The 19,211-nt window shown below is 54.3% G+C and overlaps 1 protein-coding gene across 3 annotated transcripts; it reads left to right on the top strand.

The window, feature by feature from the left end:
• Positions 1-9,012: 9,012 nt before the first annotated feature.
• Positions 9,013-17,581, top strand: COMMD4 (COMM domain containing 4). 3 transcript variants are annotated; one of them, XM_034784449.1, is made up of 8 exons: positions 9,013-9,136; positions 10,684-10,755; positions 11,466-11,531; positions 12,475-12,514; positions 14,430-14,549; positions 15,098-15,178; positions 15,976-16,152; positions 16,429-17,581. In XM_034784449.1, the coding sequence occupies exons 1-8, from the start codon at positions 9,134-9,136 to the stop codon at positions 16,467-16,469; spliced, it is 600 nt and encodes a 199-aa protein (XP_034640340.1). In that variant the 5' UTR covers positions 9,013-9,133; the 3' UTR covers positions 16,470-17,581. The 3 variants fall into 3 exon arrangements, with proteins under 3 accessions (XP_034640340.1, XP_034640341.1, XP_034640339.1); XM_034784450.1 differs by lacking the exon at positions 14,430-14,549; XM_034784448.1 differs by lacking the exons at positions 9,013-9,136; positions 10,684-10,755; positions 11,466-11,531; positions 12,475-12,514 and having other exon boundaries at positions 13,843-14,549.
• Positions 17,582-19,211: the final 1,630 nt, after the last annotated feature.

Consider the following 19,211-nt stretch of genomic DNA (forward strand, 5'->3'; position numbering starts at 1 on the left):
AGTACTTGATTTGCCATTTCTTCACCAATGTGGCTTTTCAAACTGAGGAATGTTAAAAATCATTCAACTGGTTTTCCATCTGTGGGAGACACACATCTTAATTACACGTATCTCAATTGATCAATATGTGAAAGATCAGGTGTAGAGTCGACAGATAAACTGACGTACCCAGCAGTACTTATTTCATCCACAATAGCTGAATGAACTTTGTCACTCATTAGACCAAGGAGTTCATCACATATTGTCTTGGATAAGTATGATGTTGCTTCTGATGGATTCTCTTTGAAAAATTATGTCAGCTTTGGAAGATTTTGGAAAATTTCACTAGTTTTTTGTTTTTTTTCTTCCGCCAGTTTACGTTTCTGTGCTTCACTCAGTTGGTTACGTTTCATCCTGCCCCTTATCTCAGTTATCTGAACTTAAAAAAAAAAAAAAATTACACGATGTACACTATTTTTATGTGTGTGTATATATAGTATATATATATAAGAAAAAAAATGAATCAAGTACGTATAACTCAGAAGAATATATCAATAATAAAACATAAATTTATTGCAGTACATGACAGGATCTGATTTCCTCACATTATTTCGATCTACGTTAATAGGATGCCCCCCTGGTTTAGGTGGGGATAAGTAATAAAAAGAGAACAGAAAAACGGGGGAAGAGTGTATAGTGGAGTGTAAGGAAGTCTAACAAAGTTCTGATTTTTCCCATGATGACTACTTCGATGCTTTTTTTGAAATATCAAATATCAATTTTTTCCCTCAAAAAATGAGATTTTTTTTGGTGCCCCCTGCTTTGCTGGTGCCCTAAGCACATGCTTAGTCTGCCTATTGGGTAATGCAACCCTGAGGTGACCCCTTTAGCTGTGTCTCAGACTCTCCCACGAGAAGCTCCTCCCTGGGGCTGGCTGGAGTGGGGGTGACCCCTGTATTGCCTGGAATGCTGCTGTGAATGCTGTTAATGAGCAAGGGGGGCGGAAGGTCAGACCCATGGGCTCTTGGGATAACACCTTTATTCCCCTTCAGGAGCCTCCCTGGGAGAGGCAGGGTGCGCAGCGGGGAGCTGCATTTCAGAGTGGGGCTTTGTTTCCCAGGAGCCCCATGTTGCTACTGTTGGGGAGGGGAGGGGAGAGGAGGGGGGAGAAAACCTTGTGTGGCGCTGCCACAGAGCTAGCTGCCTTATGATAAAGGTGAGGTCAGCAGCACCCCATGTGTTCCTGTTCTGCCCTGGAGCTGCGGCTAGGTGCTGTGTCTTCGCCCCCTGACTCAGCCCTGCTGCTGTCTGTTCCTTGTCACTGGGGGAAGGTAGGAGTCCCCCAAACCCACTGGCCTTCATGGATTTGCAATCTGAAGGTGTCAGCTTAAATCTGCCTCTAGCTCTCCATTGAAATTACCCTGAGAGCCTCCAGCTACGAGCCACTCCAGCGCCTCTCCCCACGTAGTGTGCTCACGAATACCATGGAGACCACAGCCCCTGCTCAGCTGGGATAACTGTCCAGCTCTGTTCCTGCCCCATTGCCCATCAGAGCCCCACCACTTGGGGTGGGAGGCTCAGGGGGTGGGAGCAGGGACTCCCCAGGCTCCAGGCTCAGTCCCCTCCTCAGGCCCCTGGTCCTGGCTAAGTGGATTTGGAAGAGGAGTTAGCAGGGGAGGGTCCCTCCTTTCCCACCCTGATTCTAGTAACCGACATTCCATGCTAAGCCATTTCCAGGAGCCAGGCACGAGTTAATGCTCTCGGGCTGGCATGGCAAGGTCCTGTGCATGGCTCTGCTGCTTGGGGGGCTTGGGTGTGGCATGGCTGAGCCCACCTGCTCGGAACAGGTAGTGTCCAGCTGGTGTCGTCTGTGGTCAAAAGGCCAACTCCAGCCTCCCCCGGTGAGAGTTTGGGCTGGATTTTGGTGCAGCTGGGTGTCCTTTGTCCTGGGCGGTCCTGGACCCCCAGGCTCAGACCCAGGGCTTGTTCCTCTATCACAGGGTGCAGGGAGAGAAGAACAGGCCCCTCCCTTCAACCATCCTTCCAGTGCTGCTCTGTGCCCAGTGGCCATTGGCTAATTACAATAGTGAACAGGTGCGGCCAAACTTTCAAGGCTCAGAACTGAGGTGGGTGCCAGGGCTGTAAGAATGATCCCGGGGGCAGGGCACGGGGTGGGGACTTGGGTGCCAGGGCTGTAAGAATGGCCCTGGGCGCAGGGCATGGGATGGGGACTTGGGTGCCAGGGTTGTAAGAATGGCCCCGGGGGCAGGGCACAGGGTGGGGACTTGGGTGCCAGGGTTGTAAGAATGGCCCCACGGGCAGGGCACGGGGTAGGGACTTGGGTGCCAGGGCACTGGATGGGAACTCAGGTGCCAGGACTGTAAGAATGACCCCGGGGGCAGGGCATGGTGTGGGGATGCAGGTGTCAGTGCTGTAAGAATGGCTCCGGGGGCAAGGGACAGGATGGGGACTCGGGTGCCAGGACTGTAAGAATGGCCCCGGGGGCAGGGCATGGGGACGGGACTCAGGAGGCTGTGCTCAATTCCCCTCTTGGCTCCAGGCTTCCTGTGGGACCTTGGGCAAGTCATTTCCCCGATCCTGGACTTCCATTCCCCACCCCCCACATGGGGATAGCATGTCCCTGCCTGGAGGCGTGTGGGGAGGGGAGCATAGGGTTACCATATTCAAACATTTAAAAAAGAGGATACTCCACGGGGCCCCGGTCCTGTCCCGGCCCCGCCCCAACTCTGCCCTTCCCCACCCCCGGCCCTGCCCCAACCCCACCCCCTTCCCCACAGTCCCTGCCCCAACTCTGCCCCCTCCTCTGAGCACCCCGCATTCCCCCTCCTCCCTCCCGCTCTGATCTTGGTTGGGGGTTGCTAAGTGCTTCCCTGCTCCCCACTCGCCCCGCAGCCCCTATGCCCTTGCCTGCCCTGCTCCTCCTCACCCTGCAGCCTCTGCACCCTCTGCCCCTGCAGCCTCTGTGCCCCCTGCTCCCCACTCGCCCTGCAGCCTCTGCGCCCCCTGCCCCTGCAGCCTCTACACCCGCCCCTGCCTGCCCTGCTCCCCCCACTCACCCTGCAGAGGGAGAAATGCAAGCTCCACGTGGAATCAAACACAGCCGCGCTGCTCTGTGGGGGAGAGGGGGAGGGACTCTGGCTGCTAGAGGCCCTAGTGGCTGCGAGCGGCTTTCAATCAGGCCAGGCGTCCAATCAGCCGCGCCGCACTCCGCATGAGGGGAAGGGGGAAATCCCTGACATTTCTACTTGATTAGAAATCCCCCCCCGGACGGCCATTTAACACTGAAAAAGCCGGACATGTCCGGGGAAATCCGGACGGATGGTAACCCTAGGGGAGTATCCATTAGTGACTGTGAGGCACTGGGTTCCTATGCTGACAAAAGTCAGATAAGCAGGGCCGGACTTTCAGTACAGCTCAGCATCCACCTGCTCTGCTCCTAACCCAGTGAGCTGAGTTCTTCTCAGCTGCGTCCAGAGTGGGGCTGGGGAGTTCTCCAGGGAAAGGTGGCCTATGGAATGGTTTTTCTGCTGCCTCTTGTTCCAAGCCCAGCTCGCTGCCTTGGAACAGCCCTGGCAGACACTGGCTTCCAGAGCAGATGTGCCCTTCCTCCAAGGGGCTCTGCTGTGCGGGGCTGGGGGGTCCCGTCCCGTCCCGTCCCTGCGCTGCCTTGGACAAGTCACTTAGGCCCAGATCCTCAAAGATATTTAGACTCCCAACTTCCATTGAATTTAAACCAAGGGAAGGGAGGAGCCTAAGTACCTTTGAAGATCTGGGCCTTAGTCTCTCTGCCTCAGTTCCCCTTCTGTGATATGCACTTCCCTCCTTTCCAGGAATGTTGTGAGGACAAATACATTAAGAGCATCAGGTGCTCACAGCCTATGCAGCTGAGGGCCCTACCTGTACCTTAGCTAGCAGTTAACAGGCCAGTGAACATCCAGTTGCTCAGTCATTGATCTCCCTTTCAGAGTAGCCCTGGGGGCAAAGGCAAGGTACAGTGTTTGCTTTGCAGCTGGGAATAGAAGTCCTGAGAACCAGATCTGAAGGCCTTTGCCGCCCCCTGCTGGCAGCAGAGAATTATTGTGTTGCCACCTGGTGCACCTTACTTAGGTGGTGCCTGGCTTTTAGTGTGTGAAAGCTTGTCACACTGGGAGTGGTAAGAGCTCCTTGACTCTCAGTGGTTGCTCTTTTATCTGCTCCCTTCCTTCCTGGCTTCTCCATTGTTAGTGGTTTACACTGAGTTTATTATAGTTTTGCTGCCATGGCCCTTCCTAGACTCTAGTACCTGGAGCTGCCGGTCTCTGCTCTGCTGGGAAGGAAGCAGAGAGAGGGAGGGACAGGGAACTAGGGAATGGCAGAAGAAGGAACCAAAATAAGGGAAAGGAGCAGGGATTTGTTTCTCCCCTTTTACTCCTAATGGCGCTAAATCTAACATGGCTTTTACTAATTTTGCATCAGAACCAATAGCACAGTTCTCAGAACAGGCGTTGAGAGATAGCATAGGCCTGGGGCTAGACTAGAGCATTGGACTGGGCCTCAGAAGATCTGGGTCCTGCTCCTGGCTTAGGGTTGCCAACTTTCTAATCGCAGAAAACCAAACTGCCCTGTCCCTTCTCCGAGGCCCTGCTCGCTCCATTCCCCTCCCTCCGTCACTCGCTCTCCCCCAGCCTCACTTACTCATCCATTTTCACCAGGATGGGGCAGAAGGTTGGGGTGGGGCATGAGGGCTCTGGCTGGGGATGCAGACTCTGGGGAGGGGCCAGGAATGAGGGGTTTGGGGTGCAGGAGGGGACTCTGGGCTGGGGCAGAGGATTGGGGTACAAGAAGGGGTGAGGGGTGTGGGTTCCCAGTGGCACTTACCTCAGGCGGCTCCCGGGAAGTGGCTGACGTCCCTCTGTTAGGCCTAGGGGTGGCCATGTGGGCTCTGCGCACTGCTTCCGTCTGCAGGTGCCGCCCCCGCAGCTCCCATTGGCCACAGTTCCCACGGAGTCCCCGTGGCCGCCCCTCCACTGAGGAGCCGGAGGGACATGCTGGCCGCTTCCCAGGAGCCGGGCAGGAAGTCTGCTAGCCTCATGCCAACTGGACTTTTAATGGCCTGGTCAGTGGTGCTGACTGGAACTGCCAGGATCCCTTTTTGACCAGGTGTTCCGGTCAAAAACCGGACACCTGGCAACCCTATCCTGGCTTGGCCACTCACCTGCTGTGTGATCTTGAGCAAGTCACTACCTCTGGCCCTGTCATGCCTAGTTAGATTGTGACCTGTTCAGGGTAGGGACTTCGTGTATGCACAGCACCAAGTACCATGGGGCCCCGATTTCAGCTGGAGCCTCTAGATCAGTGGTTCCCAAACTGGGGTTCGTGAACCCCTGGGGGTTCGCAAAATGTTACAGGGAGTTCTCGGAGGAAAATTTCCTAGTGGCGGACAGAGCTGTCCCTAGGGACGCTGGGCAGCATGGGGCCAGCAGCCCGGAGCCCCTGGACTTCCAAGAGCTAAGCAGATCAAAGCAACCATATCTATCACACTGAGGAGATTTAAACTTCAAGACTCCTTATAAGAAATAGAAAGGGAGGTGGATATTTTTTGCTGTTTTTAAAATTAAATAGGCAGCGAGTATTGTTTTTAAAATTATTATGAAGAACAAGTTTAAGCTTTGTTGTAACATGTGTTGTTTGCCTGGACTGCTCAAGACCTGAATGCTTGTGTACGAGAAACTCTTTGAGTTGGCTTCTTAAATACCTTCATGCTGTTTCACATCTGTTACTCCTCGATGAAACATAGGAGCTTTGTCTTATAACAGGCTTATTCAAAGTGACACAAGCTACGAAAGTGAGAGCTTGGAAGAGTGTTACTGTTTTCATAATGTAATAAAAATACTGTATTTACAAATAATAATTAATAATAAATAGTGTGTAATAAGCTTGTCATAAAAAATATATTTCTAACATCACTGCTTTTATAATTTATACTCAGTTAAAGGAGAAAATCCCTGGAAATATTCATTTTTAGGAGCAGGTTCACGAGACTTGACATTTTAGTGAAAGGGGTTCACAGGTTGTTAAAGTTTGGGAACCACTGTTCTAGATGCTGCTGTAATCATAGGCAGCGAGTTATATGGCCCATGGTGCCCATGCTCCACCAATATTTAGGAATGTGGGCCTGGCTCCACCAATGTTTGGGCTTACCGTGCTTTCAGGGGGCTCCACTCTTTGGGGGAACGTGGGGTCCAAGGCAGCCTGTGAAGTTAGCGGGGTGCTTGGCGCTGGCAGCAGCGAGCGACCCGGCCCCAGCCCACCCTGCTCCGCTCTGCCCCACAGGCTCCTGGAGTCACTCGGGGGAGGGGGCGGAAACCGGAAAGAGGTGGGGGCTCAGGGGAAGGCGTGGAATGGGGGTGGAGCAGGGGAGGGCTGGGGCCAGGTTGCTCGCTGCTGCTGGCACCAGACCCCCCACTAACCCCCCAGGATGCCCTGGACCCTGCGTCCTCCTGAAAAAGTGCGGGGCTCAGGGCGGTTGCCCCGGTCTGTCCTATGGACAGGACAGCTCTGCCTGGACCCTGCGACCCCCTGAAGCATGGGGCCCCCCAAAGCGCGGGGCCCGGGGCGGTTGCTCCAGAGATGGCTCTGCTTGGACCCATTCTGGGCACCACCAAATTATACAAACCTGGCGCCCATGACTGTAATATAAATAATAATAGGCATGTTAAATGCAGTTGCGCAAAAGATTAATGTTTAAGTCCTATATAAACATTGGCTTTTAACAAAAACCCTACAGTTTGAGAAATGGAACACAATAGCTATTTAAAAGCATGCCCGTTTTCTCTGCTAGCGTGCAATCCCTTGATGTGATCTCGGGTGAGTCACTTAAACTCCCTGTCCCTCAGTTTCCCCATTTGCTGTGAAAGGATGTGTGAGATCAGGATGAAGACAAGGTCTCAGTTCCATACACTTTACAAGCTAACTATCCAGATGAAGGGTGGGGCAAAGGATGCAGAAAAAAACAAGCAATGGATCAGTGACATTAGCTCGGGCTTTGTCAGCCCCAAGATTAGTGTTTCAATATTTTTATGGCCATTTTGCTCCCGCTGCTTTGAACAGGAGCCCTGGGGGCAATGGTAGAGAGGTCTCCTGGGAGAGTGTTTTAAGGGGGAGAGGCAAGACTTTGGGTCCATGTGGGAGAGGAAATGCTACCAGTGAAATCCTATTGAAGCCAATGGGGGTTTTGCTACTGCCTTCGCCGGGGCCAGGATTTCACCCTACAAGGTTCAGCTTGCAACATTCTCATCATTTTGGGGGACTGTGTGGGAGGGGGACTAGTCACCCCAGCAGAAGAGGTAGGGGGGTTGGTTCCTAACCCACTGGATGTACCTGGCAGCTGCATAGCTTTCCCCAGCTCCTCTGTGCAAGGTGTGGTGCCAGGAGCGCCGCCAGCTTTTTGGCTGCCCTAGGCAGCGGAAGGTCCCGCCCCCAAAATACCGCCAACAACCGGGGATGCCGAAGATCCGGGGATCAAATACCGCCTAGGTCGCCTAATGGGTTGCGCCGGCCTTGTATGGTGCTGGCAGGGAGTTCCCTGGCACTCCTCCCTCATCCCGCCACCCCTCGGTATGCCCAAGCTGGTTCCTTCCCATGTGCAGCCACAGAGGGAATGATCTTTCTATTGACCTAAATCCTGGGTGTGTGCAAAACGCTACGCCCTAAACCCTGCCTCTCAGTGGCCTCCTTACTTTTAGACCCAGCTTCACCTCCTTCTGCAGAGCTGCTCATAATTCCCTACAGCTGTGGGAGACTGTCTGCTTCAGGAACACAAGAAGGGGACCAGTGTCCCAGTGCAGTGTGGGGAGATTCCTGACAAGTTAGTGAAAGGGAGCTGGAGAGGGGAAAGGTGTGTGGGGCCGGAGGCTGGAAAGCCAATAGGTGGGCAGGGAGATAGGAAAAGGCTGTGATCAGGAGCCAGCCCACAGTCAAAGCCTGGCTGACCTGACCCTCCCCTGCCCATCTAAGCTGTTAAACCTTCCTGCAGGCATTGATGCCCTCTCACCCCATCCCCAATCCCTCCTGCAGTCCCCACAGCAATGTTAAGGAAAGCGTCAAGCTGTTCTGAAAGTGAATACATCTCAGAAATGACACAGAACTACCCCATCCCCTAAAGCTTCCTCTTCTTCTCCCCTCCCTCAGGCGGTGTGTCATAGACACATTTTTGGAAGAGTTTGGACCAAACCTGCTCTGGATTCAGATCAAAATCTGAACTCCCCCTAAGACCGAACACGTTTGGATTTAGGGCTCTAGTCTGGCCCATCATAGAGAGAAACCCAAGCAATGACATTTGGATCAGAACTTCCCTAGAATTTGGGGGGGGGGGGAGAGTTGGGCTCCCATTCTTTGGCCTTTGTGATGATTACCCAATAAAACTGATCATTCACTGCTCTAATTTAGCAACAAAGCAGGCTGCTGGATTTACTCTTACTCAGTTCACTTTATCATCTGTCTCACTCATGACAATTGGTGCTTTGCCTTAAAGCCCCAACTCATGGAGTCATGAGATTGTGAGAATCTCAGCTTCCATTTAAAAACCTCGTCATTTTCCAGCACCCAGCATTGCATAGAAAAAGTTTCAAAACATAACACCTGAAGCCTCAAAAACCAGCCACCAAATGAAAACGGTAGTAGCAGTTTTTTAAAAACTCATGATTTTTGGATGTAGTGTTATTCCAGCTGTGTTGGTCCCAGGATGTTAGCGAGACAAGGTGGGGGAGGTGATCACTTTTATTGGACCAACTTCTGTTGGTGAGAGAGACAAGCGTACACAGCCTGGCCCGAAGACGAGCTCGGTGTGGCTCGGAAGCTCGTCTGTCCCACCAACAGAAGCTGGCCCCATAACAGACATCCCCGCCCCCGCCTTGTCTCAGGACTTGGTAACAGCCTGGCAGTTGCCGCCGGCTGAGCCTCAGTCTGGGCAATAAGCCAGGGCTGAAGCGTCACTAAATCTGCGGTCAGCTGACTCGGCTCAGAGCGCGGCTGACAGGCTGCAGCGTAGGGAAGTCTGTGGTCAGCTGACTGCGCTCCGAGATCAGCTGACGGGTTCCAGCCCTGCAGTGGTTGAGGGGTCCCCTGCCAGGCGTTGCAGGGACAGCAGGAAACCATGGTGAGCGCAGGCGCTGTGCATGGCTGGGGGGTGTTAGTGCTTTGCTGGGATTTGGGGGCCTGGGGCGATGCAGAGCTGTATCCCCGGGGCAGCAGGGACTCTGGGTAACAGCTGGAGCCATGCCTGAGGACTCCCCGCTGCTAGCCCAGTGTCACCAGCTTCCTAACACGTGCGGGGGGAGTTGGGTTACATATTGTGAAGGGTCTGGCTTAAAAACTCCTCCCTCCCTCCAGTGACCTGAGATCAGTGGGGCCCCGGGAAGGAGCTGGAGCAAATAGAAAGAGCTGCCCCTTTGCACAGCAGGTAATTGGCCCGGGGAACCCACAGTGGCAGTCCTTTGAGTTCTAATACCTCTCCTAGTTAAGTGTGCTCAGGATAAATGAATCTCATGCTTCAGGGTGCAGGCCAGTAGCCTGCAGGGGTCAGGCAGGAAACGCTGCCTTCCCTGCCTCACCCCCACCCCCCAAAGTGCTGCACTGCAGGATGGGGCAAGTGAAAACTCCTTGTAATGCAACTTTCCTCTGAAGCAGCTAGCACTGGCCAGGGCTGGGGGCAGGATGCTGGGTGTGATGGGCTGTTGCTGTAGCAGCACCTGTGTTTCTAAAGCAGGGTGTAATACAGGCTTCAGCACTGGATCTGCAGGGGAACAAGTGGGCATGGAAAGGATAATTTCAGAGCTATGATAATGTTAAACACCTGGGGGGGGGAATCAGCTGTCCTGTTCCCCTCGACCCAGATGTCTGCCCCCTGCTCTGAGAGGCTTATGCCTTGTTCTGTAGCCTGCATACATGAGACACCAGAGACTTGTCCCCTTGCTCTCGCTGTGTAACTGCAGCGGGTATAAAACAGCTGCTCCAGGATGCAGGCTTATGGTCTGTACCAGCATTTGCTGGGTTATACTGCTGAAGCGGCAGCTTAACTGGTAGCTATTAGGAACAGGAAGGGGCTATCTGCCCTGCCCCACCTTCACTCCACCTCTTCATCAGACTGATCCCTCTGGGCATACCCCAGCCCCGTCCATCTCTTTCCTTCTCCGGGGATGAGTGTCTCTCTCTCAGATTCTGGGCCCAGTTCAGCCTGGGGGGAAGCCCATTGAATTCAGGGCACTTGCATCCCCTCATGCCAGGGCTGAGCTTGGCCAGCTGTGTCCAGTCGTTCTCCCCAGAAGCTTGCTCCAAAGGCTGATGACCTCCGTGCACGGAGCTGCTGTGCCTGAGTTCGCAGGGGCGTTGTACAGTGGGGACCCAGGGCCTGAGGAGGAGAGTTATTTGTACAGCTCCGGATCAACCCAGCGGCCGTCCGACTCTGCAGCAGGCTCAGCCAGAGCAAAAGCTGGAGATGGGGGCAGCCAAGTACCCAGAGAGGAGAGAAATCTAGGGACAGCTCTTCTGGTGCAGTGGGGGCAGGGCAGCAATAACGGTGGGAAATGAGGGTTCCCTTGCTCTGGCAAGAAGAGCCGGGCTGCCCTGCAAAGGACACTCTGCTGCTGACGTCCCCTGGCCCAAAGGCCGCCTGGGTCCTAACTGCCCCCGATCTTCTCCTTCCAGAGGTTCCGGTTCTGCGGAGACTTGGACTGTCCTGACTGGGTCCTGGCCGAAATCAGCACCTTGGCCAAAATAGTTAAGTGGAAGCTTTCTCTTTCTCTGTTTTTTTCTGGATCTTACCCGGTGCCCGGCACCCTGGGGTCTGAGCAATTTTTGCCCCCCCCCCCCCCCCCCCCCCCCCCCCCGCCCCCGCCCCCTCCCCCCCCCCCCCCCCCCCCCCGACGGTATCAGGTGCTGTGAAATCAGACAATTAGCACGAAGCTTTGGCCGTTGAGAGGGATATTGACGGCCTGGGGGAGCAATGGGAATATCTGTGTGATGCATCCCGATCTGAGCTCTGGGACTCGGGGTATCTGGTGAAGGGGGAGAGCTCAGGTCCCTGAGCGACCGGCGTGAACTCTGCGCCTGTCTCTGGCTGACTGGGCTTCCCTAAGAGAGTGGGGAGAGGCTCGGGAAGTACGTAGAACAGGCTTTGATTGAGGGCTTGAGCAATACACTCAGTGCAGCACAAGAGTTGGCTGGGGCTTTAGCCTGACCGTTGCATCCAAAACTCAGGGAGTCTCTTTGTGGAATCCAAACCATGATGTTCCCCAAAGTGGCAGAGAAGTGAGTTTTTAAACAACCCAAACCAGTGGCTGTTTGGCTGGGGCAGGACAAGGTTGAAATGGGTCCCCCTGATGTGGCAGAGAGCGTGTGTTTTGAGGGGAGCTCAGACTCCTGCCAGGCAGTTCCCGCCGGGCCCAGCACTGCAGTGGGGTTTTATTTTCTTGCTCTCTCCTTTCCAGTCCTCAGTGAAGCTGAAGCTCATCTGTGGCCAGGTGCTCAAGGACCTGCAGGGAGAGGGGATTGATGTAAGTGAAGGGCGTTCTTCTCCCACGTTCAGCCCCATTGAGCAGGGATCCAGCGATCAATCGCAGAGATTCAAGTCTCCCCTCCCCCTGGCTGAGTGGCGTGGGCCATGTCGAGCTGGCCAGCCTCAGGGCAGGCAGTGCGGTGGAGTGTGGGGGGGTGTCAGGACACCTGGGTTTTATTCCCAGCTCTGCCACTGATCTTGGGCAGGGTGCTAAAGCCTGTGTCCCTATCTGTAAAATAAGGCCAGTGACACTCCCCCATCGGGGAGATCTGGTGGTGGAAAGGGCCTTACGGCTACTAAGTACTTACTAGTAAGTATTAGTGTCTGTTTCTCTAAGGGTCCTGTGTGGTCTGCTTCATCTCATCCACCCATTGGCCCTGCCATCGCTAGGGGAATGGCCAGTGGTTGACAACACAGATTCCCTTGAGGTCTCCCAGCAAGGGGCTTTGTCCACTCAGGGACATGGGGCTGAGCCATTTGTAACACCCATCACAGACAGCAGCTGACCCGCTGTTTGGATCGTGGAGGTTCCCTGTAGGACATGCCTGGAGCACTAGTGGCCAGTGGGAATGGCCCATCCTGTACCCCCCCATTGTGAAGGCAGCTTGGGCTAGTGGGAGCCAGGAGACCTAGTCCCCGATCAGCCATGTGGCCTTGGGCAGGTTACTTAGGCTAAATCCAGCAGCTTCTAATAATTTGGGTCCCCCCTTGAGACACCTCGGCCCCGTTACTCAGAAGTGCTGAGCCCCCACTGCTCCTATTGACTCCAAGTGCACCCGAACCAGGTGCTGCTTGTGGAAGTGTTGGCCTTACCCTGGCTCTGCTTGCCCCATGGGGGATCTGCTCAGCGAGGGCTCAGTGATCATTCTGCACCGTGCCGTGTGCTCCGGGAGCAGGCTCCCCTGGGGCTGATGGACCTGGGTGTTGCTCTTCTCTTGCAGTATGAAAAGATCCTGAAGCTAACGTCGGATGCCAAGTTTGGTGAGTGTTGTTCCTTTCCAGAGCCGTTGGGTGTCCGCAGCCTGGGCTCCTCTAGTGCTGTCCATGAGGCCATCACGGTGGATTTGGCTCTTTGCCTCACCCGCCTTCCAAGGAGCTTTGCTGGCTTTATTATTAGAACTGACATTCCTCTGTCTGTGCTTACGGCAGGGAGGCTGTGGCAAGCCGGTGGCTTTGGATGCTAGGCCAGGCTTTGTCTGACTCCTACCTCCCCTCCGGCCCATTCCACACCCCAGTGCCCTGGCCTGAGAACATTTTACCTGCAGTGTTTACGGGCGCCGGGCTCGGCTTTGTTAGCCGCATTGCCTGAAAAGCGTCGCTGGCTGGGGTCACGAGTGGAGAGGCACGTCCTGAAGCAGTGAAGGCCTGAAGAGTTAATGCCCAGCCATTGGAAACCAACCGCATGCTCTGCTCGTGAGCAAGCACAGGAGCCCTGCTAATCTCCCAGGGTCCTTGCCCCTGTTCTGTTTGGGGGAGATGCTGCTAATCGGTAGCCTGACGAGTTCCCCCTTCTCACCCCAAACACTGCCCTGGCTTTATATTTTTGGGTGGTTCTGGGCCTTGCGTCGGGTGGGGGTAACACCATTTCCCGAGTGTGTGGAAGTGCCCCAGGCCTGGTGGTTGTGGTGATCACAGTAGCAATCAAAACTTCCCAGGCGCTGCCCAAACAGCTGAACAGCCCCCATCCCTGTCCTGCAGAACTTGCTGTCTTACTGTGGCGATGGGGAGGGCAGGGGAGAGGTCCCAGGAACTCAGCCAGGTTAGCGTCACAAAGAGAAGGTTAAGGGGTGACTCGATGGGAGCCTGTAAGTACCTACACGGGGAACAAATAGCTGATAATGGGCTCTTCAATCTAGCAGACAAAGGTCTAACATGAGCCAATGGCTGGAAGTTAAAGCTAGACAAATTCAGACTGGAAATAAGGTGTTTTAACAGCGTCATTAACCGATGGAACAACTGCCCAAGTGCTCTCCATCACTGGCAATTTCTAAATCCAGATCTGCTCTGGTTCAAACAGGCATTAATTCAGGGGCACCCAATGGGCTGTGTTACATCATGGTCCCATCTGGCCTCGATCGTCCCATCTGACCTGTGTAAGCTGTGAAAAGTCTGGTTTGGTTTTTATGAATGATCTAACCCCAGCTGAGTTGCCGTGCTGTGGCTTGGCCCTGTCTTACCGCCACTGGCCTGGTTATTGTGCGGTGTTAACCTTAGGCTTTGGCTGTACAAATGGTTACTTTCGGCAAGCCAGGGTGTAAATCTGCCATGTGCTAGGTTGCTAGGTGGCCAGGTGGACCCTGCTCCACACCCCGAGTTCTGCAGCGCGCCTGGAAGCTGCCCTGCTTGGAAACAGTAGGTGAAAGTGCCCTAGGGAGCTGTTAGTCCGCGGCAGCAGGGTCCTCACGGACAGTGCGCAGCTGACTAGGGCAGGGCAGCTTTACACCCCAGCTTGCCATGAGCTACGTGTTCGCTTAGACAGGTCCTTGGCCATTATTAGTATTTGGATCCCTAGCATCAATTGATTCTAGTTAGACTTAACCCCTGCCTGTCCCAGCCTTGTTTAAACCCTAACCTGTTTTGACCCCTGTCGGTTGCATTGACTTCCCCTCCCCAACACACACATAGTCCCCTGCCCATCGCTACTTCTTACCCAGGTTGGTGACAATGAGCCCAGCTCTTTCTGCCTGTTTCCCTGCTGCCCCTCGTGGCCCAGTGCGAGGTGGCGTCTGTCCGTGCACCCTCTCTAGTCTCTTGCAGATGATGAACTGCAAAGGACAGGCCAAGTCAAGGGCTGTTGGATCCTATGTCAATTGTATGGGTCTGTCAAAGCTGCCTCCCTGCAGGGAAGAGCCCTGCTGCCATACAGAGTCCCAAAGGTTTCTCCTCCTCTCTCCAGAGTCCGGGGACGTGAAGGCCACTATTGCCGTGCTCAGCTTCATCCTCTCCAGTGCAGCCAAACACAGCGTAGACAGCGACTCTCTGTCCAGCGAGCTGCAACAACTGGGGCTGCCCAAAGGTAGGGGAAGTGCCAGGGGATGGGTCCCTCGGAGAGGGCTGTAGCACACTGGGGAGCCTTGGGGTCAGTAGCAGCAGCCTGACTGTCTTGTGCGATGTCAGCCAGAGGAGGGCGCTGGGGAGCGGAGCAGAGTCTGTCTACCTCATGCTGTAACCCTGGATAACTGTATCCTTCCACTCTTGCTCCAGCACTGTGTGGAGTTCAGTACGTTGGCTCTCTGGGGGAGGAGGCGATCACTGCTGGGTTGTGTGTCCCCCGCACTCTCCCATCAGCGAGAAGTTAGAACTCGCTGTGTCAACCAGCAGGAAAGACTTCAGAGCAGTAGCTGAGCCATCTTCTGACTGAAATGCTCTACGGTACCATCATCCCCCCCGTTATCCCATGTGTGCCCCAGTGTCAGCATCCTGCTAGAGTCCCCCTGCTAAACAGGCCAGCTCAGCAGTTTGCAGCCAGGGTCCCTTCTGAGCCTGTTGGAACCAGAGTCGTGTTGTGCAGAAACCGATCTGATGCTCTTTGGTGGGTGGTTTCTTGGTCTCCTTATTTTGTAGAACATGCCACAGGATTGTGCCGGTCCTACGAAGAGAAACAGAGCCCCCTGCAGGACAGCCTGAGGACACGCAGCCTGAGATGTAAGTGTTCCCCCTCTGGCTGTGCAAACCTGACACTGCTTCAGGCAGCGTATGGGAGATAGTCCTTCAGCAGGGGTACAGGCTGGCACCCACTGCCCCCACCCCTCTAGCTGTTCCCCTGTGTCCATGGATGGAAGTTCAATAGGACTTTCCCAGCCATTCTCCTCTGGGACTTCCTGGGAAGAACTTGCTCCTGAGGGCTGTGGGATAGGATCAGAGTTTGCTGAGGGCAGATGGGTTTTCAGCAGCAACCGAGGGGATGACCAGGAGCTGGGACCAGAACCCTGTTGTCTGATCCCCTTGGGCTGTGACCTTGTCAGCCCGATAGGTTAGGATCTGGTCAGGTTAGTTCACCTCCGGGAGAATCCAAATGCAGCAGGGAGTGGTGCAGGTGATGCACTAGGTGGTGCTCTGCCTTCTGTGTTATCTTGGCCATAAAGAGACACAGAGCTGAGGCGGTGCTAACCACTTGGACTCATGGGAATCTTCGCAACGAGGGGTGTTAGCTGCGTTATCCCAGCCACACCCCATCTCGGAGGGCTCCACTCCACTGACCTAAACTCCCTTGTTATTTCAACTGGAGACATTTCCTTCCTGTAATGTCTTACATTGTCGCTGTGGGCCAGTAAAGACAGTTGCTGTGTTGCACACACCAGAGGTGGCTGCATGTCAGGGGTGGGTGGAGCTGCTTAATGCTTTTGAAAAATGCTTCCTAAATCCATATCGCCAGCTTGTGCATAGAGAGAGTGTTTTACACTGACAGTGCAAACCTGAGACTGGCTCTCCTCTGTCCTCAGTGAACCGTCTGGACTCTGTGTCCTGGAGGGTGGATCACACGCTCAGTTCCAGCGAGCTCCAGACAGTCAATGAGCCCCTTGTGCACCTGAAGTTCACCGTGCGAGACGGGGACCGAGGCGTGACGGAGCCCTTTGCTATGACTGTGTCGGCAGAGAAGTTCCGGGTCTTACTGACAGGTGAGTAGATGGCAGAAGGGCAACTTGGAATCGCTCGCCTCATCCCCGCCCTGCCAGCTGGTGCTTCCTCTCCTGTGTCCCTGCTGCTCTCCCTACTGGCCAGGGCAGAGATTGGCTGTCTCCATGTCGTATCATTTCTCTGTTCCTGCTCACAGCACAGAGGTTATTCTCTGCCCTGCTGTGACCAGTGAATTGGGAACTGGCTGCAGCGCCCCCTGCTGAGATCCAGGTCACTCTGCCCCCATTGGCTGTTTGCTTCTCCTCTTCCACTTTCAGAGCTGAGACAGGCCCACGCCATGATGAAAACTCTCAGCTGAGGAGCCGGGAGGACGGCAGCGAGCGTGGAAGGAGCCGGCTGATTGCTCTGCAGCTCGTCTGAGAGTCTGCTGGGTGCGGTTCCTCCTCTGGGGAAGCCCCTCGCCGCACACAGCCGCAGACACCGCCTGGGCAGAGGTTGGACTGGGCTCTCCTCCCTTCTCAGACCCCTGCAGCTGAAACTGACAATTGCTCTTCCCACTCTTCCTGGCTACTGCCTCCCTGTCCAGCTCTCTTGCTGTGGAGCCTCCTGCCCGCCCCTCCTCCATCCTGCCCACAAGCCCTTGTGCTTCCAGGAGCCCCACCCCGGGATCCGTCCCCAGAGCAATGGTGGATGGGAGCTTGGTGGCTTCTGCATCTGCTAATGAGATCTCCACCTTGAGACCAGCTTCAGCTCGGAGTTCCCATAACAAAGGCGTCCAAACCCATGGGCCGTGCCACCGTGTAACACACACGCCTCCGGAGAATACCCAGGCCTGCCGGCTGGAGGCTACTTTAACAGTGAAAGACCCTGAAATCCCCTGCCCAGCCCTTTGGTGGTGGTTGTGTTCCTGAACAGCTGCAGGGAGCTGATCTGCCCTTTTGCTTCTGCCTGAATTGTCTCCTGTGACTACTCCAGGGCAGGCGCTTGGTCTCCTCTGGAGACTAGCACGCTGCAGCCCACCAAATGCTGCAGCTAGGCCAGCTCCACATCACCCATTGACTGAACTCCTGCAGCAATCCAGGATGCCTGTGGCTGGGTCGACTCTACCAGTCGTACATAAGGGGTTGGAAAGTTTCATCAGACGAAGCACGATGGAGCGTTCTCTAGTCCCTTCTTGCTCCCCCGCATCCCTCCCCTTAAAAGCACTTTGCCTCTGTTTTTTCCACTTCCTTTAAAGGACCCCCTTACCTAGGGGACAAATGCAGCTTTTCTGTCTTTCCTTCCCCCCATGCTCCTACCACCTTTTCCAGGGCAGCTCAGTGCATGGAATAAAGGATCAGCAGGAACGTGCATCTGTGAATCTCTCCATGCGTTTCCGGTTGGCCTTGGCACATGAAGCCAGTTATTTGTAATGTTTCCTATTTTGCCAGCGGGATCCAATAAAGCCACGAGGAGCATTTTTAATTTGCATTGCTGCCTCCCTTGGCACCCCTGCACCCTCATTTCTGACACCCTCAGACTGGGAGCAGAGATGTGTCTTTAAATAACTGGAGTAAATCTTTTGTATTTGAAAGGAGGGATTGATGCCATAGACAAAATTCATCATACGGGCAGGTGCTCTATAACCTATTCCCACCCCCTGCAGCTCTGTCAATGTCTCTCCATCCCACATACACCCTTCCTGCTCCTTCAGTCGTGACCTCTGCAGAAACCAGAGCCAGGGTAGGCAAAGTCCGTAAACTATTCACTCACCCCAGCCTTGTCTTGTAACAACCCTGGTTAGTCTAGCCCTTGCCCCAGGCACAGCTCTGGTAACAGCCAGCGAGGGACCAGTTGGGTTTTGCTAACTTCATTTAAGCTGTGCTCAGTTTAGATTGTCCCCTGCCACTGGTGCCTATTGTGCTAACCCCCTTTCCCGGCTACAGCTCAGGGCTCTGGTTTACAGGAACTTCACAGCTTGGGGATGATGCAGTTGCTCTTTTAGAGCAAAGCCAGCATCGCCCGAAGGCGGTGAAGTGGGAAACCATTTTAACTGCAGACTCTGAAATAATTTGGTAAATTGCTGCTAAACAGCAAAAGCCCAGGGTAGCCCTGTATTTTTAAGAACAAGGCCGTGCTCCATTGATTTGAAAGACAATACAATTAAAATGGTACAAACAATAGTTTAATAATAATACCTAACTCTTCTATCACACTTTCAGAAGTAAATCTCAACACGCTTTAAAAAGATGGTCAGTGTCATTATTCCTAATTTACAGGTGGGGAAACTGAGGCAGTGGGCGGGAAGTGACTTGCCCCAGGTTAGCCAGCAGTAGAGCTGGGACTGGAAACCAGTTCTGAATCCTAGTCCAGAGGTCTGTCACCTCAGCCACACTGCCTAGGTTACACAACAGGTAACTAACCAATGGAACTGCCTGCTGTAAGATATTGTGGCAAATGGCTTGGTAAGATTTACCTTAGTGTTTTACATGGATAAGAGTAGCTTGGATGGTAGAAGATAAAGTAAATGTTACACCAGCTACCACACATCAGTGTACTTCATTCTGTCGGTCTCTGAAACTACTGCTGGAGGCAAAATTAGATGGTGCTGGGGAGGGAAGAGAGAGGGATCATCTCTATGAGTGAAGCTCGGGCATGTTGTGACATTGTGCCCAGCAAGTAGGTTATGAATAACTGCTCCGCAGGCAGGCTCTGGTAAATCTAACTGCGGGGCAGGGAGGTGACCCATCTGCACGGGGAAGCCGGCAACATTGCTGCTGAAGTGGTAGCTGCTTTAGGTGGGTGCAGGACAGTGGGATGCAGAGATGTCTGTGCAGCAGATGGTTGGGTGTGGGCACAGGACAGTGGGGTGCAGGGGTGTCCGTGTGGTAGCTGCTTTGCGTGCAGGATGGTGGGGTGCAGGGGTGTCTGTGTGGTAGCTGCTCTGGGTGGGCACAGGACAGTGGGGTGCAGGGGTGTCTGTGTGGTAGCTGCTCTGGGTGAGTGCAGGACGGTGGGGTGTAGGAGTGTCCATGTAGTAGATGGTTGGGGGTGAGGGCCTATGAGGTGCTTTTCCCCAGCCAGCCATAGAATACAAGGCACAGGGAGGAGGAGGGGGAGA

The sequence above is a fragment of the Trachemys scripta genome, chromosome 10, assembly GCF_013100865.1.
Source record: "Trachemys scripta elegans isolate TJP31775 chromosome 10, CAS_Tse_1.0, whole genome shotgun sequence".
In the NCBI taxonomy this organism is placed as follows: Eukaryota; Metazoa; Chordata; order Testudines; family Emydidae; genus Trachemys; species Trachemys scripta.

Bases quoted from the DNA above. Each gene is read 5' to 3' on its own strand.
- COMMD4 (XM_034784448.1), top strand. From the start codon at position 14,198: ATGAGCCCAGCTCTTTCTGCCTGTTTCCCTGCTGCCCCTCGTGGCCCA. The intron at 14,550-15,097 runs GTAGGGGAAGTG...CTTATTTTGTAG, and splicing joins ACAACTGGGGCTGCCCAAAG to AACATGCCACAGGATTGTGC. The intron at 15,179-15,975 runs GTAAGTGTTCCC...CTCTGTCCTCAG, and splicing joins GAGGACACGCAGCCTGAGAT to TGAACCGTCTGGACTCTGTG.